This window comes from Dermacentor andersoni, chromosome 6 (assembly GCF_023375885.2).
Source record: "Dermacentor andersoni chromosome 6, qqDerAnde1_hic_scaffold, whole genome shotgun sequence".
In the NCBI taxonomy this organism is placed as follows: domain Eukaryota; kingdom Metazoa; phylum Arthropoda; class Arachnida; order Ixodida; family Ixodidae; genus Dermacentor; species Dermacentor andersoni.
Window position 1 is genome coordinate 96,160,478 of NC_092819.1, and position 22,408 is coordinate 96,182,885.

The 22,408-nt window shown below is 45.2% G+C and overlaps 1 protein-coding gene across 2 annotated transcripts; it reads left to right on the forward strand.

Annotated features, from left to right (window-relative positions):
* Positions 1-295: 295 nt before the first annotated feature.
* On the forward strand, positions 296-21,579 carry LOC126522604 (acetyl-CoA acetyltransferase A, mitochondrial-like). Of its 2 annotated transcripts, none has more exons than XM_055066490.2 (11): positions 296-377; positions 530-625; positions 3,504-3,604; positions 5,861-5,953; positions 6,164-6,214; positions 8,894-8,995; positions 10,076-10,220; positions 10,505-10,621; positions 11,506-11,570; positions 13,922-14,079; positions 20,987-21,579. In XM_055066490.2, exons 2-11 carry the CDS (start codon positions 592-594, stop codon positions 21,105-21,107), a joined length of 987 nt encoding a protein of 328 aa, XP_054922465.2. In that variant the 5' UTR covers positions 296-377; positions 530-591; the 3' UTR covers positions 21,108-21,579. The 2 variants fall into 2 exon arrangements, with proteins under 2 accessions (XP_054922465.2, XP_054922466.2); XM_055066491.2 differs by having other exon boundaries at positions 10,508-10,621.
* The last annotated feature ends 829 nt before the right edge of the window (positions 21,580-22,408 follow it).

The following is a 22,408-nucleotide window of genomic DNA, read 5'->3' on the forward strand; positions in this document are numbered from 1 at the left end:
AAGACCCCCTACCACCCCCCTTGTACACGATGGAGACCAAAGAAAACAGTCGTTCCGGTTTGAATGTAAGTATATGCGCGCTGTGAGACGCTCTTAACCGTAATCTATAGCACTTAGGCAAACTCGTAAGTCCGTAGGTATATATATATTCTGTCGTACATTGTGCTAAGCATACTATATACGTGTGCCCAGATTGATTCTGCCGCAGTTCGCTAGCACTTCTTTTTCTCTGTCTTTCTTTTTCCCTCCTTTTCCTCAGGAGGTCGTAATAGCGTCGTTTGCAAGGACCCCTATCGGCTCCTTTCGGAGTTCTCTGGCCTCCGTGCCAGTGACGGAACTTGGTTCAATCGCTATAAAGGGAGCTGTCAAGAGAGCGGGTGAGCAATGAAGTTGATTGTGACTATAATAATGATAATGATGATGATGGTTCCAGTGATAACGATAATGGTTTCACTTAGTAGCCAACGTTCGTTTTGACGCCCGCCCACAACCATGCTGCTCTGCGTGGCGTCGTCTTCATGGTTTGCAGGCATATCGTGCGAGCGCGTGCAGGAAGTGTTCATAGGCCACGTTCTCTCCGCTGGAGTCGGCATGAATCCGGCGCGGCAGGCAGCTCTGGGAGCAGGTAAGACTCAATGGCGCGGCCAGATGAATCGGTGGATCCATCCACCGATTCATACCCGTTTTTTCAAACGGAGTAGGGGCCGATAACAACCTCCCTCGTTTATTTCTCTTCTATATGGCCCCTTACAATGAACTCCTTGGAACTGAACGATGAACGCTTCATTGTGTGTATGCGTCCGTGAAAAGTATTCTCTCTTCCTTATACTCTTTCAGTTCATTTTCCCCCTTCTCAGTGCAAGGTACCCAACCGGGTTCAGCTTGCTTAGCCTCCCTACCTTTTCTTTCTGAACTCTCTCTCTCTCTCTCTCTCTCTCTCTCTCTCTGTCTGTCTGTCTGTCTAAGGTCGGCCCACAGTGAGCGTTTTTGCCGGCGTCTCCTGACGTTTCGTCAGCCGGCGTCATTCGGCGTCTCTCGGCGCCGACGTGCGGAAGCCCGGCCTTCGCTCGGGGAGCGAAGACCAATCAGCACGTGGCCGCGGCTACGCTGCTGGCAACCTTCGCAGGCGACTTCTGCAGCGACCGGTTCCCGTGCGCACCACCACGGCACGCCAGTGTTCGTAGTCGGCGCCATCTGTGAAAACAGCAGGACATTATTTCCTCGTTTCCTCAAGACGTTTCCCTATATTGCCAGGGCCACAATTACTATGCAGACACGTGTACACGTTCCGTGCAGACTAACAACTAATCGCCTGACGCAACGTGCTTCACAGTCAGCGGAGACTTGATCGGCTGACGACAGACGTTTTGGGACCGCAGTGCTCTCTGCGTGGCCGTCTGCGGATATAAAAGCGTCGCCTGTCCATCGTCTGTTCATTTTGTCCGGCAGTGGCTCGTACCTTCGAACGCGCTCCCTTGAATTTTTTTTTTTTGCCGTGTGGAACTACAAATAAGGCATAAAACCATAATCAAAAACATTTCTTATAGCTCACTTGAATGAAACTACACACTTATTCAGATTAAATACGTATGAATTGCATTGTGCGACGCTGCAGCTACCGCTGGCTCGCGTACGTCCATGACTGCGTGCTTCTCGCGTGGCTCGGTGCCCTCTCCGGCGCCGTTCATGCAACGCCGCCGAGAGACACAATGCCAGGAGACACCGGCAAGAACGTTGAATGTGGGGCGACCTTTACCCTCTACTGTGTCTTGCCTTTGTACTCATGATAAGACAGTTTTCCATAATAGATATATTTTTTTTTTAATTTTGGGGTTTTACGCGCCGAAACCACAATTTGATTATGAAGCACGCCGTAGTGGGGGACTTCGGATTAATTTTGGCCTCCTGGGGTTCGCTAACGTGGCCTAAATGCAGCAGTATGTTTAACTGGACTAGTTGGTGACATCTACATCTCAGTGCACAAACTTATTTTTTCTTTTTTTATCGTTTCGCCCCCATCGAGATGAGGTGGCCGCGGCGGAGAATTAAGTCCTTAAGCCTTTAAATATTTCATATACAAGGTTGAATCAAGTATAGCCAAACCTTTTCTCTCTATTCTGCTTCCTTTTTCTGTTACATTTAAAGCATCACTCTTCCAACCGCTTTTAACAAATCTCTACTATATATAGGTTGCTTTATATAGTACAGAAATCAAGGTCTCAGGCAAGTCTGTATTCAGGCGCTCAGCGTCGCATAGCGACATAGCGACATTATGTTATTTAATTGTGGACATTGACGGGACGGGGCAGACGGAAGCGTGAGGGGAAATATGATGCAAAGCACCTTTTACTAGTGAAAGGAAGGCCATGAGAATTATTATTATTATTATTATTATTATTATTATTATTATTATTATTATTATTATTATTATTATTATTATTATGAAGACACACGTACAGTAGACCGAGAGGGAGATAGGGAGGGAGCAAGCTGGCAGCTGCCACCAAGAGGGTCACAAACCATGCCTGTAGTCTTTAGGAAGGAAGGAATAGGAAAAAAGAAAGCTGAGGATAGGAAAAAGAGGAATAATGATACTGGTTGGGAAGGGGGCGGAGGGGGAAGGCTATTTAAGCCAATGAGTCAGGAAGCTTGACACTGTAATTACGTACAGACACTTAGACGGATATATGTATACAGAATGCTATTTGCCATTCCAAGAGCCAAGAGCCTTCAGAGCAAATTTAAATTTTTTATGCGTTATTTTCTGTTTTCTTTTTTTTACTTTCTCTCTAACCATATGGAGTCGCATGCTGCAAGCGTCTGAATATATAAGTGGCGAACAACTCAAACTCTTATTAAAGCATTTTTTAATTGGCGCGGGAAAATTAGCGCGGTGAATATCGCGTGCTGCGCCTGAGTGCGAGGTCATGGGTTCATGATTGTGGCTTGCCAACGCTTAGCGATGACCTTGTCCCTTCTTTTTTTTTTTTTTTGCTATGTAAGACAGAACGGTACAAACGTGTAAACGTTTATCCCATCTTGTTGCGCCATATACCCTCAGTTATTTGTTACAGCAAACACGTCGCACCAGCGTTAATATGACTAAGCCTGTTGAAAAATAATAAGGTATTTGGTGATCACAGCTTACTTCAGCCCCTGCTGTAGCTTAGTGCTACGATATTGCGCTACTAAGCTACGGGTTACGACTTCGATCCCAGCCGTGGCTGTGCCGCATTTCGACGGGGGTGAAATGTAAAAGGGCTCCTATACTTAGATCTGGGAACACGTTTAAGAACCCCGGATGATCAAAATTAATCCGGTGACCCTCCCCCCCCCCCCCCCCCCCCTGCACGGAGGGCCTCAGTATCACATCGCGTTTTTCTGGCACCGCAAAACCCCAGAATTTTTCAGTTCCTTACTTCCTTCGTCATTTCGCACAGAAATAACAAATAGGAAACTGCGTTATGAAATACCCTACTTCGTTAAAAAACACACATTTTCAGGCCTTCTGGAGTCCGTCCCGTGCACCACTATCAACAAGCTCTGTGCATCGGGTATGAAGGCCATCATGCTCGCCGCCCAAAGCCTCATGTGTGGCTCTCAGGTGAGGTCTGTTGTAATGTTTGCTTGGAGAGTGCAGCCGCGCCAGGAAATAAAACACGGGGAAATGAAATCTAAGGTGTTCGAAAAGACGACATGCTGCAGGTAGAAGCCGAGCCCACACCTTTGGCATAAAGTGGGCCATGCTTTACCATTGAGATACACCATGTTTCACTCTCTTCCATCACCTTTCTTGGGTATCGGTGTACGTGTAAAAGCTTGTTAGTCCTGGCATCGAGCGTGTCCAACATCACGAATATTGGGGCAAGGGCAAAATAAAAATAAAATTGAGCCGCCGCGGTTCCCCCTACTATTCTCTCTCACTTCTCGCCAGCCCTCCACGCTTCCTTCCAGTGAGACATGCGCGGTAGCGACAAATTAGCTGCTTAGAAATCCAGCTGCTTTTAATAGTTACCTGCATGAAAAAGCAGACAACTAATAGCAATTACCGCAATTCGTGGCTCGGTAACGGCAGCAAAAAAGTAAGGCAAATCAGGTCGAAGCCGTTCCACCAACAGCCTATAGATAGCTTTCTGTTGTCTTCATATTACCGAAGCGGTTAAAGAAATGCGACGTGAAATAGACAGATTGCATCGCTAAAGCAGTGACTCAGACGTCCTGCATATTGTTACACGAAGCGAAAAAAAAAGGAATAATACCTTCCGCAACAGACGGCACTCTGAAGGGTCAGCATGAGCACCTTCTTAGAGAGCACGGGGCCAAAGAGCTTTTAGTTCCTAAGTGCTCTCCCGCAGACAGGCACCACTAAAACCTCCAAACCCTTATCGCACCAACACGCTTTGGGAGAGAGCCTTGGCCAGCTCCGACCTCAAGGATATCAGCAACGGCTGATCGTGAGGGCCCAGGACGCGGTCAGCTCGAGCTCAAGGCATTCCGGAATGAGGACGCCTCTCCAAAGCTACATTCACATAATAAAGATGTTTATTCTCTCTCTCGGCCACCTTGGAATCATAAAACTCCAGAAAGCCCATCGATTTGCCATGAACTGAATTTCTTTTTGTTCTGTGGTTTGTATGTGACACAGCGTACTGTATAAACCGATTTTCATTTTAGACCTGCCATTCTTATGTACTTCAACAGGTTGTCTAACTTTCTTTTTACTTCTCTCTTTTATTATTTTTCCTCCTCTTCAATCTTATGTTTTTTCTAGTTTCGCAGGATTGCGTACTATCGATACATTGTCGTCTATTAATAGCTTCACTTGCTTATATCTGTATTTCATTATTTATCATTTCTGTAATTGTACCGATTCAGCTGATGTTTCTTGCCAATGTAACTTCTATATCAACCATGAACAGGAGGTCGCAATTCAGTTTTTACTATGTGACCTCCTTTTGTATAACTCTGTCTGTAAAGTATATTTACGAAATAATTGATTGATTGATTGATTGATTGATTGATTGATTGATTGATTGATTGATTGATTGATTGATTGATTGATTGATTGATTGATTGATTGATTGATTGATTGATTGATTGATTGATTGATTGATTGATTGGAATTTGCTGTTGAGAACAATTCTAGTGGAAGAGCTTTTTTTGTGAATACGGGCCCAAATGAACGCGAAAATCAAACAGGTTTGTGTTGGGGAGTAGAAACAAGGTACCACACGAGCTGCATATATATATATTATTGCGATAGCATTATAGGTGGGCTTCACAGATTTATGAGCGCTGGAATGCTGGAAAGTGGCATGTGACGTATGTGCCGGGCGTTCCAAAGAGCGACCGACTTTGGCACGAGAGAACCAGGCGAGCTACCGTGGCCTGATTGTCAGAGCTTTGATTGAGCTGCCTTGGCTTGAGCACTAAGCTGCTGTGCCGGAAGACGGACGCTCGATCTCACCGTCGGTAAAGTATTTCCTTGTAGCATTATGGGTGCACTTCATCCACTTCGGAGGTGCCTAGCAGAAAATGCGAGGTGTGTACAGTGAGCGCCTCACAGTTTGCACCGAATTGCAAGTTTGTAAAAGATATTCGAGGACTGGAAGCGTCACTTTGTTAAGCGCAAGTGACGCATGCGCGCGCAGCTGTCGAGGCTTCACAATCATCACATTATAAGTATGCTAACGCACACTTCGAAAGTTAGCGGTGCTAAGTTATGGCCTAGAGTTTTGTTGTTGTTGGTGGTGGTGGTGGTGATGGTGGTGGTGATGGTGGTGGTGGTGTTGCGAACAAGAATTTTGTTGCAGCTGCAGGGCACTGTCGCGTTATGAACTGGTATTATTTTTGTATGCAGGAGGTTGTAGTGGCCGGAGGAATGGAAAGTATGTCCAATGTCCCGTACTACATGAGCCGAGGCGAAACACCGTACGGTGGAGTTCAGCTACAGGCGAGTAAACTTTTTAATGTTTCGCAGAGTAAGTGAGAAACACACATATAGTAAATCAATCAAGTTAGTCAATATGCGCATGCGGGTCCATTTGTACTAATGTTGCGGCAGGGAGGTGTATAGGGCGAAGGTTGGTATATGATTGTTAGTCCATTCGTCGTTGTGAGTTGGAGTTGCCTCTTCGTTACACTAATACAGCATTGTTTCCAGGACGGTCTGTTGATCGACGGCTTGACCGACGTCTACCACAAGATCCATGTGGTATGCCTTCTTTCACACTACTCTTCTGCGTAGTACGTAACGACGTCGCATAGCTATATTCGCGTGTTATTTAGGGGTGTGCGAATATTCGACACTTTCGAATAACGAATCAAATGGTGTCCTAATCGATCCGGTCTTCGACTCGTATAGTCATTGTTCGTATACGCGAACATTTGTCGAATACTTTTCGAACATGTGAAAACGTAAACTGCGCCCAAATAAACATAAAACTGGAGCAAAACAACGGTAAATTTTCACCCCGCGGGCCCAGTATAGACATAAAACATGACAACACGCGTAGTGGAGCAGGCTATGCCGCTTAGGTAGCCACACCTTAGAGGTTGTACTGCGATCATTGGCACTCTCTGAAGAGCCCTATGACCCGCCGTGCTGACGTAGTGGCTTTGGCGTTGCGCTGCTAATCAGAGGTCGCTGGATCGAATCCCGGCCGTGGCGGCTCCATTTCGATGGGGGACGAAATGCATCAGCGCCCGTGTACCGTGCATTGGGTGCGCGGGAAAGAGCCCAGGCAGCCAAATAAATCCGGAACCCCCCAATAAGGCGTGCCTCATAATCATATCGCGGTTTTGGCACGTAAAACCTCAGAATGTCTTTTTTTTAAGAGTCATGTGCATGCGAAGACACTTGTTTGCTTCTAATGCTTCATTTGTGCTGCTTTTAATAAACAACGTTTCGTAACGTACTATGCAATGACAGAAACTTACTAACATTTGGAATACTGGAATGTGAGTATCATCTTATAATAATTGTGATAATGGCTGTTCATTATTGAAAAAAAATATACGATAGGTATTCGATACGATTCGATTCGCTTCTAGCCCTACTCGATTCATATTCGATTCGGAACCAAAATCACTATTTGCACACCCCTAGTGTTATTCGGCAGGGCTGTCAGGAAATCACTGCAATTTGCGAAATGCGGTAATTGATAAACGGCGTTACGAAATGGTGACAGTATTTAAGAGGGGAGAGGGGTGTTGCAGTTGTTGCTGGATAGGGGGAGGAAGAAAAGAAGGAATCTGCCGCGGACGCCTTAAGTGTCGCTCATAACTATTCAGAGAAATAGAAAGCGCAATTAGTACACTGGTGCTGTGCGAATTCGACGCGCTTTGGTACACTCAATAACCACGTGATGAAAGAACAAATCTGAGAATGTCTATAGTTAAACAAGTTAAGTGTGTCCTTGCACTCCACGGCAACATCACTGCCACCAAGCATGAATATTATACGCAATAAAGATCTCCGTAGATGCTCCTGTAAACTACGAGGCAAACTTCTCGCAGCGAGCTTTCGCACGATGACGCAGTGCTGTGGCTCGAGTCTTCTTGTTCTTGTCTTATTTTCGGCGCTGTTTACTTCCATATTTATACCGACTATAGCTCACCAATAGTCGCGCTGTGGAGACGTAGCATGACTCGTCGATGCGTATAGCAAGGACGTTTTGTTTTTGTTTTTGCATGCTCGCTCCACACTGATATCACAGACGTCGGGCAGAGTGGGAGCGAGTGAAGAAGTGTGTGATTGGATGTGTGTATGAACGGCAATGAGCGCCGCTGAGTTTTAGTGGGCGTGAGCAGGAAGGGGCTGGCAAGTGCTGGTAAGCGTTAGTAAACGCGAGCATGAGCATGAGTGGGGTCCGGTAAAGGTGAATGAAAGCGAGTAAGAACACGAACGTCCGTTGGTGCGCGTGAGAGTTGGACCTTGAGTTAGTGCCAGCGAGCATGAGTTGACATCAATGGGAGTGAATATATAACTCGAAAAAAATAATAGTGAGGAATTATAAGAGAGCATTGTGCGGATATATAACCTAAAACTTGTCGAACGCTATGTTGTACCTCCTGTCACCGTCCACCAAACTGACGACAACATTTCCTCTTGAACACCTCGGTGACCGCGCGTCTGTTCTTTTTTCCCCTAATTCATCATAGTCGTCAGCCTATTTTTATGTCACCTGCAGGACAAAGGCCTCTCCCAGCGATCTTGAAGCATCCCTGCCTTGCGCTAGCAGATTGCAATTTACGTTTGCAAATTTCCTTAATTTGTTCCTTAAGTAATTTGTTTACTAATACAAGCGTTTAATTAGGAATTAGCAATGTTGAAACGCTGTTGAGGATGCTATGGCAATGCTGGAGATTACTTGCAACGAATGACTGAGAACCTTAGCTGACAAAGTGTAAGAGTAGGTCTGAAGATTAATATGCGGAAGACTAAGGTAATGTTCAGTAACCTAACAAGAGAAGGAAAATACGTGATTGAGTTTCTAGAATATGAGCACGAGTACGTTTATCCAGGCCCGTTTGTTACAGGGGATCCGGATGGAGAAGGACATTATGCTGAATAAGAATGGGTCGGAGCGCACGACAAGCACTACCAAATCATGAGCGGCAGCTTACCGCTATCCTTGAAAATAAAAGTGTGCTGTCATTGCATTCTACCGGTATACTGACACATGGGACAGAAACTTGGAGCATTGCGTTACGGTGATACGCGAAAGCAGGGGCCCGCGGTTACTCTGTAAGTTGATACACGGGAAGGATACATCGTTGTAATAACTCGCCAAATTAGGGGGCGCGCCGAGTCCGGTCGATCCTCGCATTTGGTCCTGCTTTTGCATGGTCTATTGCATTGTGCATTCTCAGTGTCATCTTGGTCTTTCAGGGTGCCTGTACCGAGCATACCGCCAAGAAGTATGCGGTTTCCAGGGAGGACCAGGATGAGTTCGCCATAGAAAGCTACAAGAGAAGCGCCAAAGCAGCGAAGGTAAAATACGTAATAGCCTTGAAGTTCGCGCCCGATGTTCCTGTGACATCGCTGGTGTTAGTCGCTTTTGCTCGGGAATAGTTAAGGTTTCGTTGATAAAGAAGGGTCCAATTGTAGCGTAAATGGACGACTAAAGACTTAACCCAGCGTCTTTCGAGAATTCTTCCCGCGCAATATTAGGCAATAAATTAATAAAAGTATGTAACGAAATCCGTGATTTCTAGCCTGGACACTGTAGCATTACGCCAAGTTGTAGAATTCTGTCATGTTGCCGTTTTCGAGCCAATCAGAGAGGCCGTAGCAGCCCCATGAGAATCATAACTGAGAAGCCTGGAACTTCACCCCTTGAAGTTAGCGATGCGACAGATCACGCGCGAAATAAAAGAAAGAGAGAGCTGGACGGTTTGCCTAAGCCGCTAAAGTAATCGACAGTTTACTGCCAAATTAAAGCGAATACCCTACCCGTCTGAACTATGGTTGCTGTTGTTTATCGTAGAACACAAGTTGCTAGAGCTGTCCTAAGCGCATAATGTATGCTATGCATGGATCGAGTAAGAAAAGAACCAGGAGGGAGCGTAACGCGATTTGTATTGAAGCCAGAAAGGGTCCGTTCAACATGTGTTCGTGTCTCGGTGAGCTTTAGGGCCTCCAACTGCTGCGCTAGCCGTTCTAACCGCACGCTCTTCCGAAAGGACAACGGATGCGACAGGATGGCGCGGCAACGAAGGTGATGAGTGCGTACGTCGCAATAAATGACCGAAGTTGCGCAAGCGTATTGGGAGAAAAAAAAATGTGCACAGGGCTGTTAACAAGTCACTCGAACAAGTGTACATCGATTAAAACCTACCGGGAACTAAGCACACTGGGCCGAGCCCTCCGAACGCCGGTTACATACATCACGTGTTGGGCCGACTTTTTTTGGGGGGGAAAAGCCAAGGGCATGACTTCACGGAGAGTTTGGTTACGAAGGCTGGCTGCCTGACGCAATGTACCTTCCTAGTTTATTTTCCTTACTTCGTGAATGTTTGCAACAACCTGTTTACCTTCTTTGCTTGACTCTCCTCGTCCCCTTATGGTCAGGACGGGGTGCTTGCCTCCGAGATCGTTCCCGTTACCATCCCTGGAAAGCGTGGCAAGCCAGCCGTGGTGGTGACCGAGGACGAGGAATACAAGCGCGCCGACTTCGAGAAGCTCAGAAAGATTTCGCCAGTATTCGACAAAGAAGGTGGTGGTTGACTCTATTCCCTTATCGAAACTTGGGATTTCAACTCGTCTCTGCTTGGATTGAAGTGAACTTAAGGTGGCATAGGTATTAGCATTTACTCGGTGCATTCTAAGCGTACGTAGAGTACGTACAGTACAATCCATTGATCGAAGGAACAGTATTTCGGGAGTAATTAGAAAGGTCGGATTTGACACTAAGCCTTCAGCAATATTTTTTAACCAACGCAGGTATACCTTATGTGGCTTAGCGGAATATCTGATGCCCAATACTGCTTCTTTCTTAAGCAGGCACAATCACAGCAGCAAACGCAAGCACACTGAATGACGGAGCGGCAGCTTGTGTCCTCATGACTCGCCAAGCGGCAGAAAGGCTTGGAGTGAAGCCATTGGCACGAATCGTTGGTGAGTGGTCACGTGTTGAGGGACAATGCTATAAAGAGGACGTCTGTCTTTCTTTTCTTTTTTTCAATTCGCGCCCGAGAGAGAGAGAGAGAAAACAAGGAGAGGAAAGACAGACGATTGTCCGGTTTGTTAGCCAGGGGTTAATGGAAAAGGGGGAATAGAAGGAGGAAAATATGGAAAGATCTAACACTGCATGTAATCGAAATGACCCACAGGAGCACTATAAGCGGTCTCTCAAACCGGTGCACTTCAAGTAATGTACTAGTGCACGAATCACATTTTGTGCTAGTGACGGCTGAGGCCACGGTCCGAGTATCTTTGACTCGTAGAACGGTCTCGAGACCAGTCGGTTTAAAGCTGTCCGGAACGAGAGACGTTGGACGTCAGGAAAGATACACAGTAGGTGTTCCATGGTTTCCTCACACCTACAGGAGCCGCACGTCGGTCTACAGGTCATTCCAATGCGGTAGAAGTAAACGGTCGTAAACGCCACTGCCAGCCATAAGCGGTACAGCAAGGTTGCGTCGCAGCACTCCTACGACATCCGTTACAGTTGATCATTATTCGCCTTACTGTGGTATATCTGTAGCAGGTGACAATCAAAGACCTACACCGCACTGTGCACGTCCAAGCATAACATAATTGCTACATGCGTGTTTTGTTTTCTTGGTGAACTAGAAGTGGCAAAAGAAAAGGTAATATGTCTTTTTCTGGTTTGCTAAGACTTCTTTGAGACAGTAAGCTTTAGCTCTCGGTACAGTTTGAACGCGTGTAACGATGCTCTAACTCTGAATAGATAGACGTACCGTAGCTGAATTTATTTCACGCCGCTTGTCACACCATGAAACGTAAGTCTTCTTACCCTGTGTTTGTTTTGTTCTCAGGCTTCGCCGATGCTGCTGTGGAACCGTTGCATTTTTGCATTTCCCCAGCATACGCAATGCCCAAGGTAAGCACATTTTTTTCTTATATAACGCAGATGCAATTCTTTTTCTTAAATGTCGCCAGAGATTGCTGTCAAACACTGGCCTACGTGCTGTCAGCATAAATTTAAATGCCAACAAATCTAGAGGAAATTTGCTGCGTTCTTGCGTTCCCTGCTTCGCCTGCATTTGTAACAGTGCCTTAATCCTAACTCCACATTGTGCATTTGGGTCTATGCCAGACTTAACGACTGGCTGTGGTACGATTGCAAAGAATATATGGTGATATTACGCATTTTTATTCGTGTTTTAATTTACTTGCTAAGGGTACATTATCGTTGGAACTATGCATTGTTATCTACTATTACTACTATGCATGGTTATCGCTAAATAGTTCAATATAACCAAATTAGATATATAAAATTATGCACAAAACCGGCCAATAAGCACGGAGGTTTAGGGGCCGAAGCTCACGATTGAACGACCATTTGGAACATTCCAACCGTTTATTAAGGTGAGAAAACTGTACCAGTGAAGGTTGTTTCTCAGATATACGGTCACTGACAGATAATTCGGACGACTCGGCGAGGACCGCGTAAATATCCGAATAATCGAGAGTTAGTAGTAACAGTTTTTCGAAAATGGTACCTTATTATTAGAGGGTACCCATATCCTCTTTTTATTGCTTTGGCTCGGGCTTTTCTCCTGCCCAAGGGATACAACGGGGCACGTTACACTGAATAGGGGCCACCACTATTTGCTTATGCAGGGACTTGTGAAGGGCTTGTTGACTGTTGGTTGTAGCGTACGAGAGTTGCTCTGCCCGTTCTATTGAGGTTGAGGTTTGTGATTTGTGCACGACGGTGGTGCTTCAATTAGTTCGTCTAAGGTGTTCTGGATGCCCAGGGAAAAAAATTTCGTTGTTCCTATGCCTAGAGGAAGATCGAGGACTTGTTTGTGCGCTGTCCGTAATAATGCGTTTATAAAGACGCTCTCAGTGGACGTTAGGTTGAGGAAAGGTGTTGCGTGCGTGAGTCTACTGATTATAAGCGCCTGAGTCAAGCGTAGTATAAGTCTTCATCCTTCATGTCATGTCTGTGACTGGCGACTCTGCTGATCATGCGAGCTACGCTGTAGGCATGCAGTTTGTCTTAGTGCGTTTATAGTGTGGTTATTGGGAGCATTATCTTGCATGTGAACACCTAATATGCGAAGTGTTTGGACTCTGGGTGCACGTTTCCAGCTGAGTGGCATTTCAATGGCATTTCTACTCATGCTACTTCTTCTGGATGTATTTTTGAGGACGAGGAGCTCGGATTTTTCTGGGAAGCATTCCAGGATGCACTCTTCGACGTAGTCGGTGACAGTGTCTGCCGCCGCTTGTATACGGCATCCTGCTGTTCTTTATCCGGGCCTGTAGTTGTCAAAATGATCATGTTGGCCGCATATATGGCGTGACGAAAGTGCGATCTTCTCTGGATACTCTGGAAGGTTTTTCATGGTGACGTTGAAAAGAAAAGATGATAAGATCAATCCCTCAGGAGTGCCTCTATTTGGAAAATTATTTCTTCTGTTCTCAAGGTATCCACGCCTACCGTTACCGTGCGGTGTGTTTAGCATGCTCGAACATAATTATCGACTCGATCGCCGTAATTTGGTTGTGACAACTGTTCTTTAGGATGATCTCATGAGCTACATTGCCAAATGCTCCTTTAAGGTTCAGTGCGAGTATGCGTTTTCCATGTGGTGGTGACATGGTCCTGTGCTTCACGTATTGAGTAGAAAAATGTGGCCTGGAGCCTACATTGTGCCAGGAAAGAAATCCGTCTCATCCACGTGGGACTTCAGGCGATTGAGCAATGAGTTTTCGATAAGTTTGCACAGACACGAGGTCAGGGATATGTGTCGCGTGTTGCTGAGGCCTGGAGTCTTGCGCGGTTTTGGTATCAGTTCTACTACGTGAGCGTGCTTCCATTTCATCGGCAATGTTCCCGCTTCCCAGTGGCTATTAAAGAAAGCCGTTAGGGCTTCTATCGAGTAGTCGTCGTGCAGGTTTCTGAGCCTTACATTTGTGAACCCGTCCTGCCTGGCTGCTGTGTTTAGAGTTCGGGAGTAAATTGCCGTCATACTTGCGGCATTTCGAAGGGGCAATCCAGATCTTAGTCTGGTTTCCGACTATGCAGGGTGGTCATTTTTATTATTTATGGCTGGTGGGGAAAGTGTTAGCCTGCAGCGTTTGTATGTGCGCGTCTATTTCGCGGATGACGAAGCGACGTAGTTAATTAAAGCTCTCGCATTTTCGACTTCTTTTATTTGCGACGACTTGCATTACTGTTCCCCCTCCTCTTCGCCTTTTTTTTCTTGCCATCTCTACTAGGCATTGAATCAAGCCGGCTTGAAATTTGAAGACATGTCCATGATCGAGATAAACGAAGCCTTCAGTGCCGCAGTGCTTTGCAACATGAAACATCTCGGCCTGGAACACTCAAAGGTCAATATTCATGGAGGCGGAGTCAGCCTAGGACATCCGCTCGGGTAAGTCGACTTTGCCTTTACATTGTTTTGTTTTTATATCTTCCTCTGGCTTTCGCTCTCTCTCTCTCTCTCTCTCTCTCTCTCTTTTCACAGAGAAGCTGTTCTTGCGACTGTAGAGGCAGTAGAGAAAGTCCAGTCCGAAACTTTCACTGCAAATAGGAAAAGTACTTTCCGAGAGTTTAGTGCTTACCGGGGGCGAAACTGTGTACTGTATGTCGCCTATGTCACAGTGGGACATTGACGCTGTGCGACCACGTAGCGCTTTCACAGACTTTGTGACAGTGCCCATATGGACATTCTTATATTTCTTATATTTTTATGTTGTTCATTCTTCCCTTCCTTTTCTCTCGCTTTTCCCACCCATTTCCCCCTTCTGCAGTACAGAGTATCCAAATGCAGATATCCTCTGGTTAAACTCCCTGTCTTCGCTTTTATCTCTCTTACCGGGAGAAAGCAGCAACGAAATTTAGAATAGCTGTTGGGAACGCCAAATGGTCCGTGTACAGAGTTTTAACAGGGCGTGCCAGTTAGGCGCGTTTATTACAACAACGCTGTTTACGAATAGAGTTTCGTGCATTTTTCGTGTCCGTCAACAAATCTGTGTGTGAAAAAAAACTATCATCATCAGTAATGGTTCGGGCCACTGCTCGTGCGTTCGTCGTCGTTGTCTTCCTCCACAGCTGGCTCCGTTGCCGCTCACCATGCTCGCGTTCCCATACTGTACGTCCCTCCCTTTGCAACGGCGCTGACGGCACTGGCCCCCTGCCAGTCGGTGCGATGCTTTCGGTCTCAAATTATTTACCTTAATATATCGCGAAATGAAAACACGAGTGCATATAACGAATTTATAATACTAATGAACGCGGATGTACAAAAATAAATGTGTGTGTGTACTTTTCGTCACGATGTCCACCGATCAAGACAATAAATGTGTTAGTATACCTTTGTTCAAAATTCTGTGTCACTTCCTTGTCGTGTACTACACAGCTTCAACGGTCATCCACCTTCGCAGAGCGGAAAAATTTATTTATTTATTTATTTATTTATTTATTTATTTATTTATTTATTTATTTATTTATTTATTAAGAATACATCACAGGGCTTCCGAAGAAGCATCGAGTGAGGAGGACACCAAGCAATAAACAGAATTATATGTCAACAGAGAACAACTAAAACAAAGCACAGGAATGTCACCAGTGTACTATACAGACCTACTCAGTATGCAATACAAGAAAATGTGGAATCATTGCACAATATTAGAATGTCTGCCCAGTTGTTCCCGAAAGTGGTTACGGTCAGCTTCGGGAACATCATTCCAAAGTGCAACGGTGCGTGGTAGTGCAGATGTTAGAAGCTTGAGTCCTTCCAAAAATGCGTTTGATGCTCAAGTTATTATGTAGACGTCGTGTTGAGGGGGGGGGGGGGGGGGGGCGTGTGGGAGGGCGAAATGGTAAGCGAAGAGATGGAAGGATAGGAACGTATTTATGGCAGTAGACATAAATGTGAAACGGAGCGACTTGTATCCAACGGCTGGAGGTAAAGATCCTGTTTAAGGTTCGGAACACTGAAATGGCGGTCGTAGTTGGATTATATAAATCGAGCGGCCCTATTTTGTATCGACTCTATCTTGTTAACGAGGTATTTCTGATCAGGAGAGCAGACTGATGAGGCGAATTCCAACTGCGGGCGAAGGAAAATTATATAGACTCATTTACGTACTTAGAAGAGCGTCCTTGTGTTTCGACGGTACCCCTTTTTTTCAAGTTCATGAAGAGAAGAAAGTTGGGCTAGTTGGTTGAAATGCGTACTGAAAAAGTTTGCGCGGATACACGAGGACGAGCCGAGAAAAAAACAAGGGCGGATGCTAACTCACAGCTGAAGTTTATTCCAAACACATGCACGGGAATAAATAGGAAAATAGCGCGAACATTTTTAGTATGTAATTTACGTACATTTGAGTTCAAATTGCGCAAATTACAACGCGAATAGCCAAGTGTTTTAGATGCCCTAGCACATATGGTAGTTACGTGCTCCTTCCAGGAGAGGATAGGAGGTAGACTGATGCCTAAGTAGGTGTATGAAGAAGCATGAGACAACACTGTGGGGTCTTGTATAGAATAAGGAGATCCAGACTTAAGAGTGCTTACCCCTTAACGAAACTGCCTTCATCATCATCATCATCATCATCATCATCATCATCATCATCATCATCAGCCTGGTTACGCCCACTGCAGGGCAAAGGCCTCTCCCATACTTCTCCAACTACCCCAGTCATGTACTAATCGTGGCCATGTTGTCCCTACAACCATCTTAATCTCATCCGCCCGCCTAACTTTCTGCCGCCCCCTGCTACGCTTCCCTTCCCTTGGAATCCAGTCCGTAACCCTTAATAGCCATCGGTTATCTTCCCTCCTCATTACATGTCCTGCCCATGCCGATTTCTTTTTCTTGATTTCAACTAAGATGTCATTAATTCGCGTTTGTTCCCTCGCCCAATCTGCTCTTTTCTTATCCCTTAGCGTTACACCTATCATTCTTCTTTCCATAGCTCGTTGCGTTGTCCTCAATTTAAGTAGAACCCTTTTCGTAAGCCTCCAAGTTTCTGCCCCGTACTTGAGTACTGGTAACACACAGCTGTTATATACTTTTCTCTTGAGCGATAATGGCAACCTGCTGTTCATGATCTGAGAATGCCTGGCAAACGCACCCCAGCCCATTCTTATTCTTCTGATTATTTCAGTCTCATTATCCGGATCCGCAGTCACTACCTGTCCTAAGTAGACGTATTCCCTTACCACTTCCAGTGCCTCGCTACCTATCGTAAACTGCTGTTCTCTTCCGAGGCTGTTAAACATTACTTGAGTTTTCTGTAGATTAATTTTTAGACCCACCCTTCGGCTTTGCCTCTCCAGGTCAGTGAGCATGCATTGCAGTTGGTCCCCTCAGTTACTAAGCAAGGCAATATCATCAGCGAATCGCAAGTTACTAAGGTATTCTCCATTAACTCTTATCCCCAATTCTTCCCAATCCAGGTCTCTGAATACCTCCTGTAAACACGCTGTGAATAGCATTGGAGAGATCGTATCTCCCTGCCTGACGCCTTTCTTTATTGGGATTTTGTTGCTTTCTTTATGGAGGACTACGGTGGCTGTGGAGCCGCTATAGATATCTTTCAGTATTTTTACATACCGCTCGTCTACACCCTGATTCCGCAATGCCTCCATGACTGCTGAGGTTTCGACTGAATCAAATGCTTTCTCGTAATCAATGAAAGCTATATATAAGGGTTGGTTATATTCCGCACATTTCTCTATCACCTGATTGATAGTGTGAATATGGTCTATTGTTGAGTAGCCTTTACGGAATCCTGCCTGGTCCTTTGGTTGACCGAAGTTTAAGGTGTTCCTGATTCTATTTGCAATTACCTTAGTAAATACTTTGTAGGCAACGGACAGTAAGCGGATAGGCCGATCCGCTTACTGTCCGGCGTCTGTCGTCTTACTGTCCTTTCTTACGGATTAGGATTATGTTAGCGTTTTTCCAAGATTCCGGTACGCTCGTAGTCATGAGGCATTGCGTATACAGGGTGGCCAGTTTTTCTAGAACAATCTGCCCACCATCCTTCAACAAATCTTCTGTTACCTGATCCTCCTCAGCTGCCTTCCCCCTTTGCATAGCTCCCAAGGCTTTCTTTACTTCTTCCGGCGTTACTTGTGGGATTTCAAATTCCTCTAGACTATTCTCTCTTCCATTATCTTCGTGGATGAAACTGCCTTGCTTTTAGTTAAATTAAGGGGAATTAGCCATTTATCTCAGCAGGAGTTAATAGCATTAAGTTTGCTTCATTTGAAGGGTAAGATGGTCATTGGCCTTTTTAATAACCCAGCAGACAATGCAGTCATCGGCAAAGAGCCTTATACTGGAAGATATGTTAATGTTGTCATTAATGTAAATTAAAAGCAGTAAGGGGACCAGGACGCCACCCTGCGGTACAAGAGATATTACGTCACAGAGGGAAGAAGAAAAATTATTTGTGACTGAGAATTGAAGGCGACAAGATAAATAGTTTCTAATCCCCGACAGTTAGACTGTCGATTCCCAGGGCGGATAATTATGCAATAAGACCGAAATGTGCTACACGGTCATATGCTGTCGAATGTAACTGTAGGAAGTTACCAAAATTAATTTCGTTTGGTAACTCAATCAGGTGTTCAACTGGGTGTCGTGCCAAATACGTCGGGCGTGATTTGCTGATAACTAAGCTAAAAGCATTGCTTCGGGCGTCAAACTCTGGCCTGCGGGATGACGAAAGGGATACAGATAACAATGGAAACGAAATCACTTATTCATGTTAAAAGATGACTGACCTATCTCTGCAGCCGAATGTGCAAGCCACTATCGCGTGACTTAAAAATGCAGGCAGGGTTTCCACGCCAGGCTTGCGTGTCGCAGGCCTAACCACGTTTCAATATCGTAGTTATATAGGCCTCTTTTTTATGTGAAAGCGACAAAATGGCCCATTGAGTGATAAAGCCGGCGTCTGTCGTCTCTATGACCGAAATGGCAGGTAAATTTCCATTGGCTGCGACGCCACGTCACTACCATGTTACGAGCGGGCGAAAGGGGACACCTCCTGCCGCAACAGCGCGCTAGGTGTTGCGCTAGGGGAGAGGGCATCGCCGCAACGCCACGTCACCCTCACTGTCGCTGGTCAATGGCAAAGGGTATATGGGACACGGCTGTATAGTGGCCTAAAACGTTCGCTGTAATTTGCGTAAAATCTAAATGTATTAAAACTATGACAGTGATATGTAGGGTGTAAAGTGGTTCGAATGGGGTTCTCTATATATATACTCTTATCTGCATTCTTTGTCGCGCTGCTTTGTCCATTCCACCTATGAACACGAAATTGAATCGTATACATAAAAATAGATGCACATTTTTTTTCGGCGATTGCGAGAAAACATAGGAGCTATTGCACAAATTAATCATTAAACGCGATTTCGTCTGCGCATGATGCATCGTTATACAGAAGTAATACTTCATCAATTTCTGTGAAATAGATAAACCAAGCTACTGGCAACGCAAATTAATGAATGCAAAAACGATACGGTAGGAAACAAAACAATTAATATGCCTGTACATGCAAAAGTGTCAATTCTCAACCACAGCGAAAGTTATATACTTAGGAACTGTACGAATAATCAGAAAAAGAATAATAGTAAAAAACCAGGGCGCATGCTCTGAAATATATGCCGCAAATAAAACAGTGAAAATGCATTCATGTTGGATATGAGTAATCAGTATAGCTATTTGCAGTTTAGCAGTACAGTGGACACTCGCTTATCGTGCATGAAAAAAAAACCATTTAGAGATCTATCTATCTATCTATCTATCTATCTATCTATCTATCTATCTATCTATCTATCTATCTATCTATCTATCTATCTATCTATCTATCTATCTATCTATCTATCTATCTATCTATCTATCGGCCTCTTCTTTTTTTATGCGAAAGCGTCAAAATGGCCCATTGAGCGATAAAGCCGGCGTCTGTCGTCTCTAGCACCGAAACGGCCGGTAAATTTCCATTGGCCGTCAGAGGATAAGATGGTGTGATGAGATTTTTCTTGTAAGGGTCGTGTGGCGGTCTCCTGTGACGATACAGTGACATGCAGCTGCACTCCCATATCCCAATAACGCACCCGTCTTTTCGTATAGTTTTTCTGAGTTTGCTTCGATGGCGATCATAATTCGTTTTGCTTCGCTGTCTCCTTGCCTCTATAAATAACTCTGCTTCCGCTCCTGTTCCAATGTATTTCTTTTTCTTTTTTGCTTCTCAGCGCTCTTCTATCGGAGGTGTTGTACTCTCACTATACGTAAGACTTATCTCGACTGAGCTCGGCCACATCGTTATTAACTCTTTACATCTATTATACGGAGGCTTCATGCAAACGTGCGCGTGCGCACGTGCATGAGGGCTCCCTAATATGTGTTTTAATATAATTAATAATTCATACAGTCTTCCTCCAGGTGCGCTACATCAGGACGATTGCTGCATGTCAGCTGGAATGAAAATTGCACAATGCATTTGTTCTTTTCTTTTGTTATGTTTCTAAAGCTTTAATGTTCCCCAGCAGGCGTCTATTTGCGTTTCACTTCCATCATCCATGTGTCACTGAACATGTGCCAAAGAGTTCATGCACCCGTCGTGGTGGTTAGGTGGCTTTGCCATTGCGCTACTAAGGGCGCGGGATCGAATCCCGGCCGCGGAGGCCGCATTTCGGTGGGGGTGAATTGCAAAAACGCCCGTGCATAGCGCATTTGGTGCACGTTAAAAAAGAACCTGGTGGTCAAAATCAATCCGGAGTCCCTCACTACGGCCTGCGTCATAATCAAACCGTCGTTTTCGCGCGTAAAATCTCGGAATCTCGTTTTTTTTTTAATTTTATACAGTAAATGTACCACCAAACTAGTTTAGCTTTTGTTCCCACCTTCTCACGAATTTTCAAGATAAATAAATCCACACCCAAATTTATATCACCACGAGCAGGTTTGTCTCTTCTTTCTGTGATTTCTTTTACTGCAAGACTCAGCGGAATTTTGCTATTCCTTCTGCATGTTTCCCAGGGTTCTTACATTTAGTTTATGTGCGCTTCAACTATTCACAATTAACTGAAGATGTTCGCTGATTGAAATGGAAATATATATATATATATATATATATATATATATATATGGACGATTAGGATACGCATGTTGGGAGCAACTACCTGTTCCGTTTACGTAGAGCTTTCTCCGTTGTTGTTGTGTTTCTTAATCAAGATCACTCATCCAATTTTATTTTCGACAACTTGTACACATTTGACTCGACTGATAATTGTGCACCATAACTGCTGGCGTGCAGAATGTCGGGTGCTCGAATCACGGGAAGGCTCGCTCTTCATCTCCAATCTGGGCAATACGGCCTGGCCGGCATCTGCAACGGAGGCGGTGGTGGTTCTGCCATTATCATTGAAAAGCTCTAGGACAGCCTCGCAGCAGACAACAGGCCATGCCTGTGCCCATGGACAGTACAACAATAAAAGTGCGCTATTCTGCGAAGCGCACGGCGAGGACTTGTGTGTTTCCTTTTTTTTTTTTTTTTTTTGCAACTGCAGCTGTTATGTGGGCTCACGACTATAGACAGGCAGGAAGTCCGCAAAGCCATCCTTCACCTTCTCCCGAGTCCCCTGCACCTCATTTGCAGCGGAAGCCAGACTGCTGCCTTGGCTCCGGCAGAGTCGACTGAGTGGAGCCAGACGGTTTTGTCACGGGTGGTTTTTGGAGTCCAACGCACTGCGTCTCTGGAGGTCATCCACGCGCGGGCCGCACATGCGTCATCGATACCGGGACAGCACGGCGGCGGCGGCGGCAACGTTACTAGAACTACGGCATCGCGAACGCGCCTCGTGTGTCCGCGCAATTGCTATCTCAATAAAATTTGCTCCGTACAATCGATAGGTGTTTTTTACACTTCGATGCTGTGGATGCCGATCAGAACAAGTTATCCGTTCCAATGTGTATGCGTTTGAAATATATAATTAGTGTATTCTACACGTACAAATCTGCAATGCTCAAACTTATGATAAATGACGGAGTTTGAGAAGGAGCTAAGGACCGCGCAATGGCGAATGGAATGAAAAATTAAAAGCGCGACGTGGAGCAAAAGTGGTGCAGCTGATATTCTACGGTTGAGATTTAGTGGAAGTGAAGTTGGTGTATAGGTCACAATGCGTAGAGAAGATAACCTGCGAAATGTTTAGGTAATTAATGTAGTAGGTATTAAGGGAGTTATAACGGGCCGGGCCGCCGGAGTATAAGATGGCGTGATAAGATTAGAAAAAGTTTGCTAACATATAGGGGATTCAACGTGATAAGATTAGAAAAAGTTTGCTAACATATAGGGGATTCAACGTACGTTCACCTGGAGCCGTACATTTTTTAACGAGACTGTTCTTTTTTTTTTCTTAACATCCTCTGCGTTGATGGACTGATCCTGCAGCGGTAATGAATCACGGCTTCATCCGGGCAAATGAAGAAGGGCTAAAATAATGGAACATGGAACGGATCGTTACGAAGTAAGGCACACGTAGAGCAGTACTGTTGCCTAGCGTGACATGAACGTCCGCCCTTAACGCGCTCGACAGCTGACCGGATGGTACTCTCAGCGCTTAAAGCGCACACGCACTTTTTTTCTTTCTTTTAGACGAACGCAAGTCGTGCCAGCTGCTCTCTCGAAAAGCGTTTCATTGTTTTACTTTTCTATAACCTGTCTCACTCGAGTTTT

Excerpts from the sequence above, each read along its gene's own strand:
- LOC126522604 (XM_055066490.2), top strand. The coding sequence starts at position 592 with ATGAATCCGGCGCGGCAGGCAGCTCTGGGAGCAG. Across the intron at positions 626-3,503 it reads GCAGGCAGCTCTGGGAGCAG|GCCTTCTGGAGTCCGTCCCG; the intron begins GTAAGACTCAAT and ends ACACATTTTCAG. Across the intron at positions 10,622-11,505 it reads GCCATTGGCACGAATCGTTG|GCTTCGCCGATGCTGCTGTG; the intron begins GTGAGTGGTCAC and ends TTTTGTTCTCAG.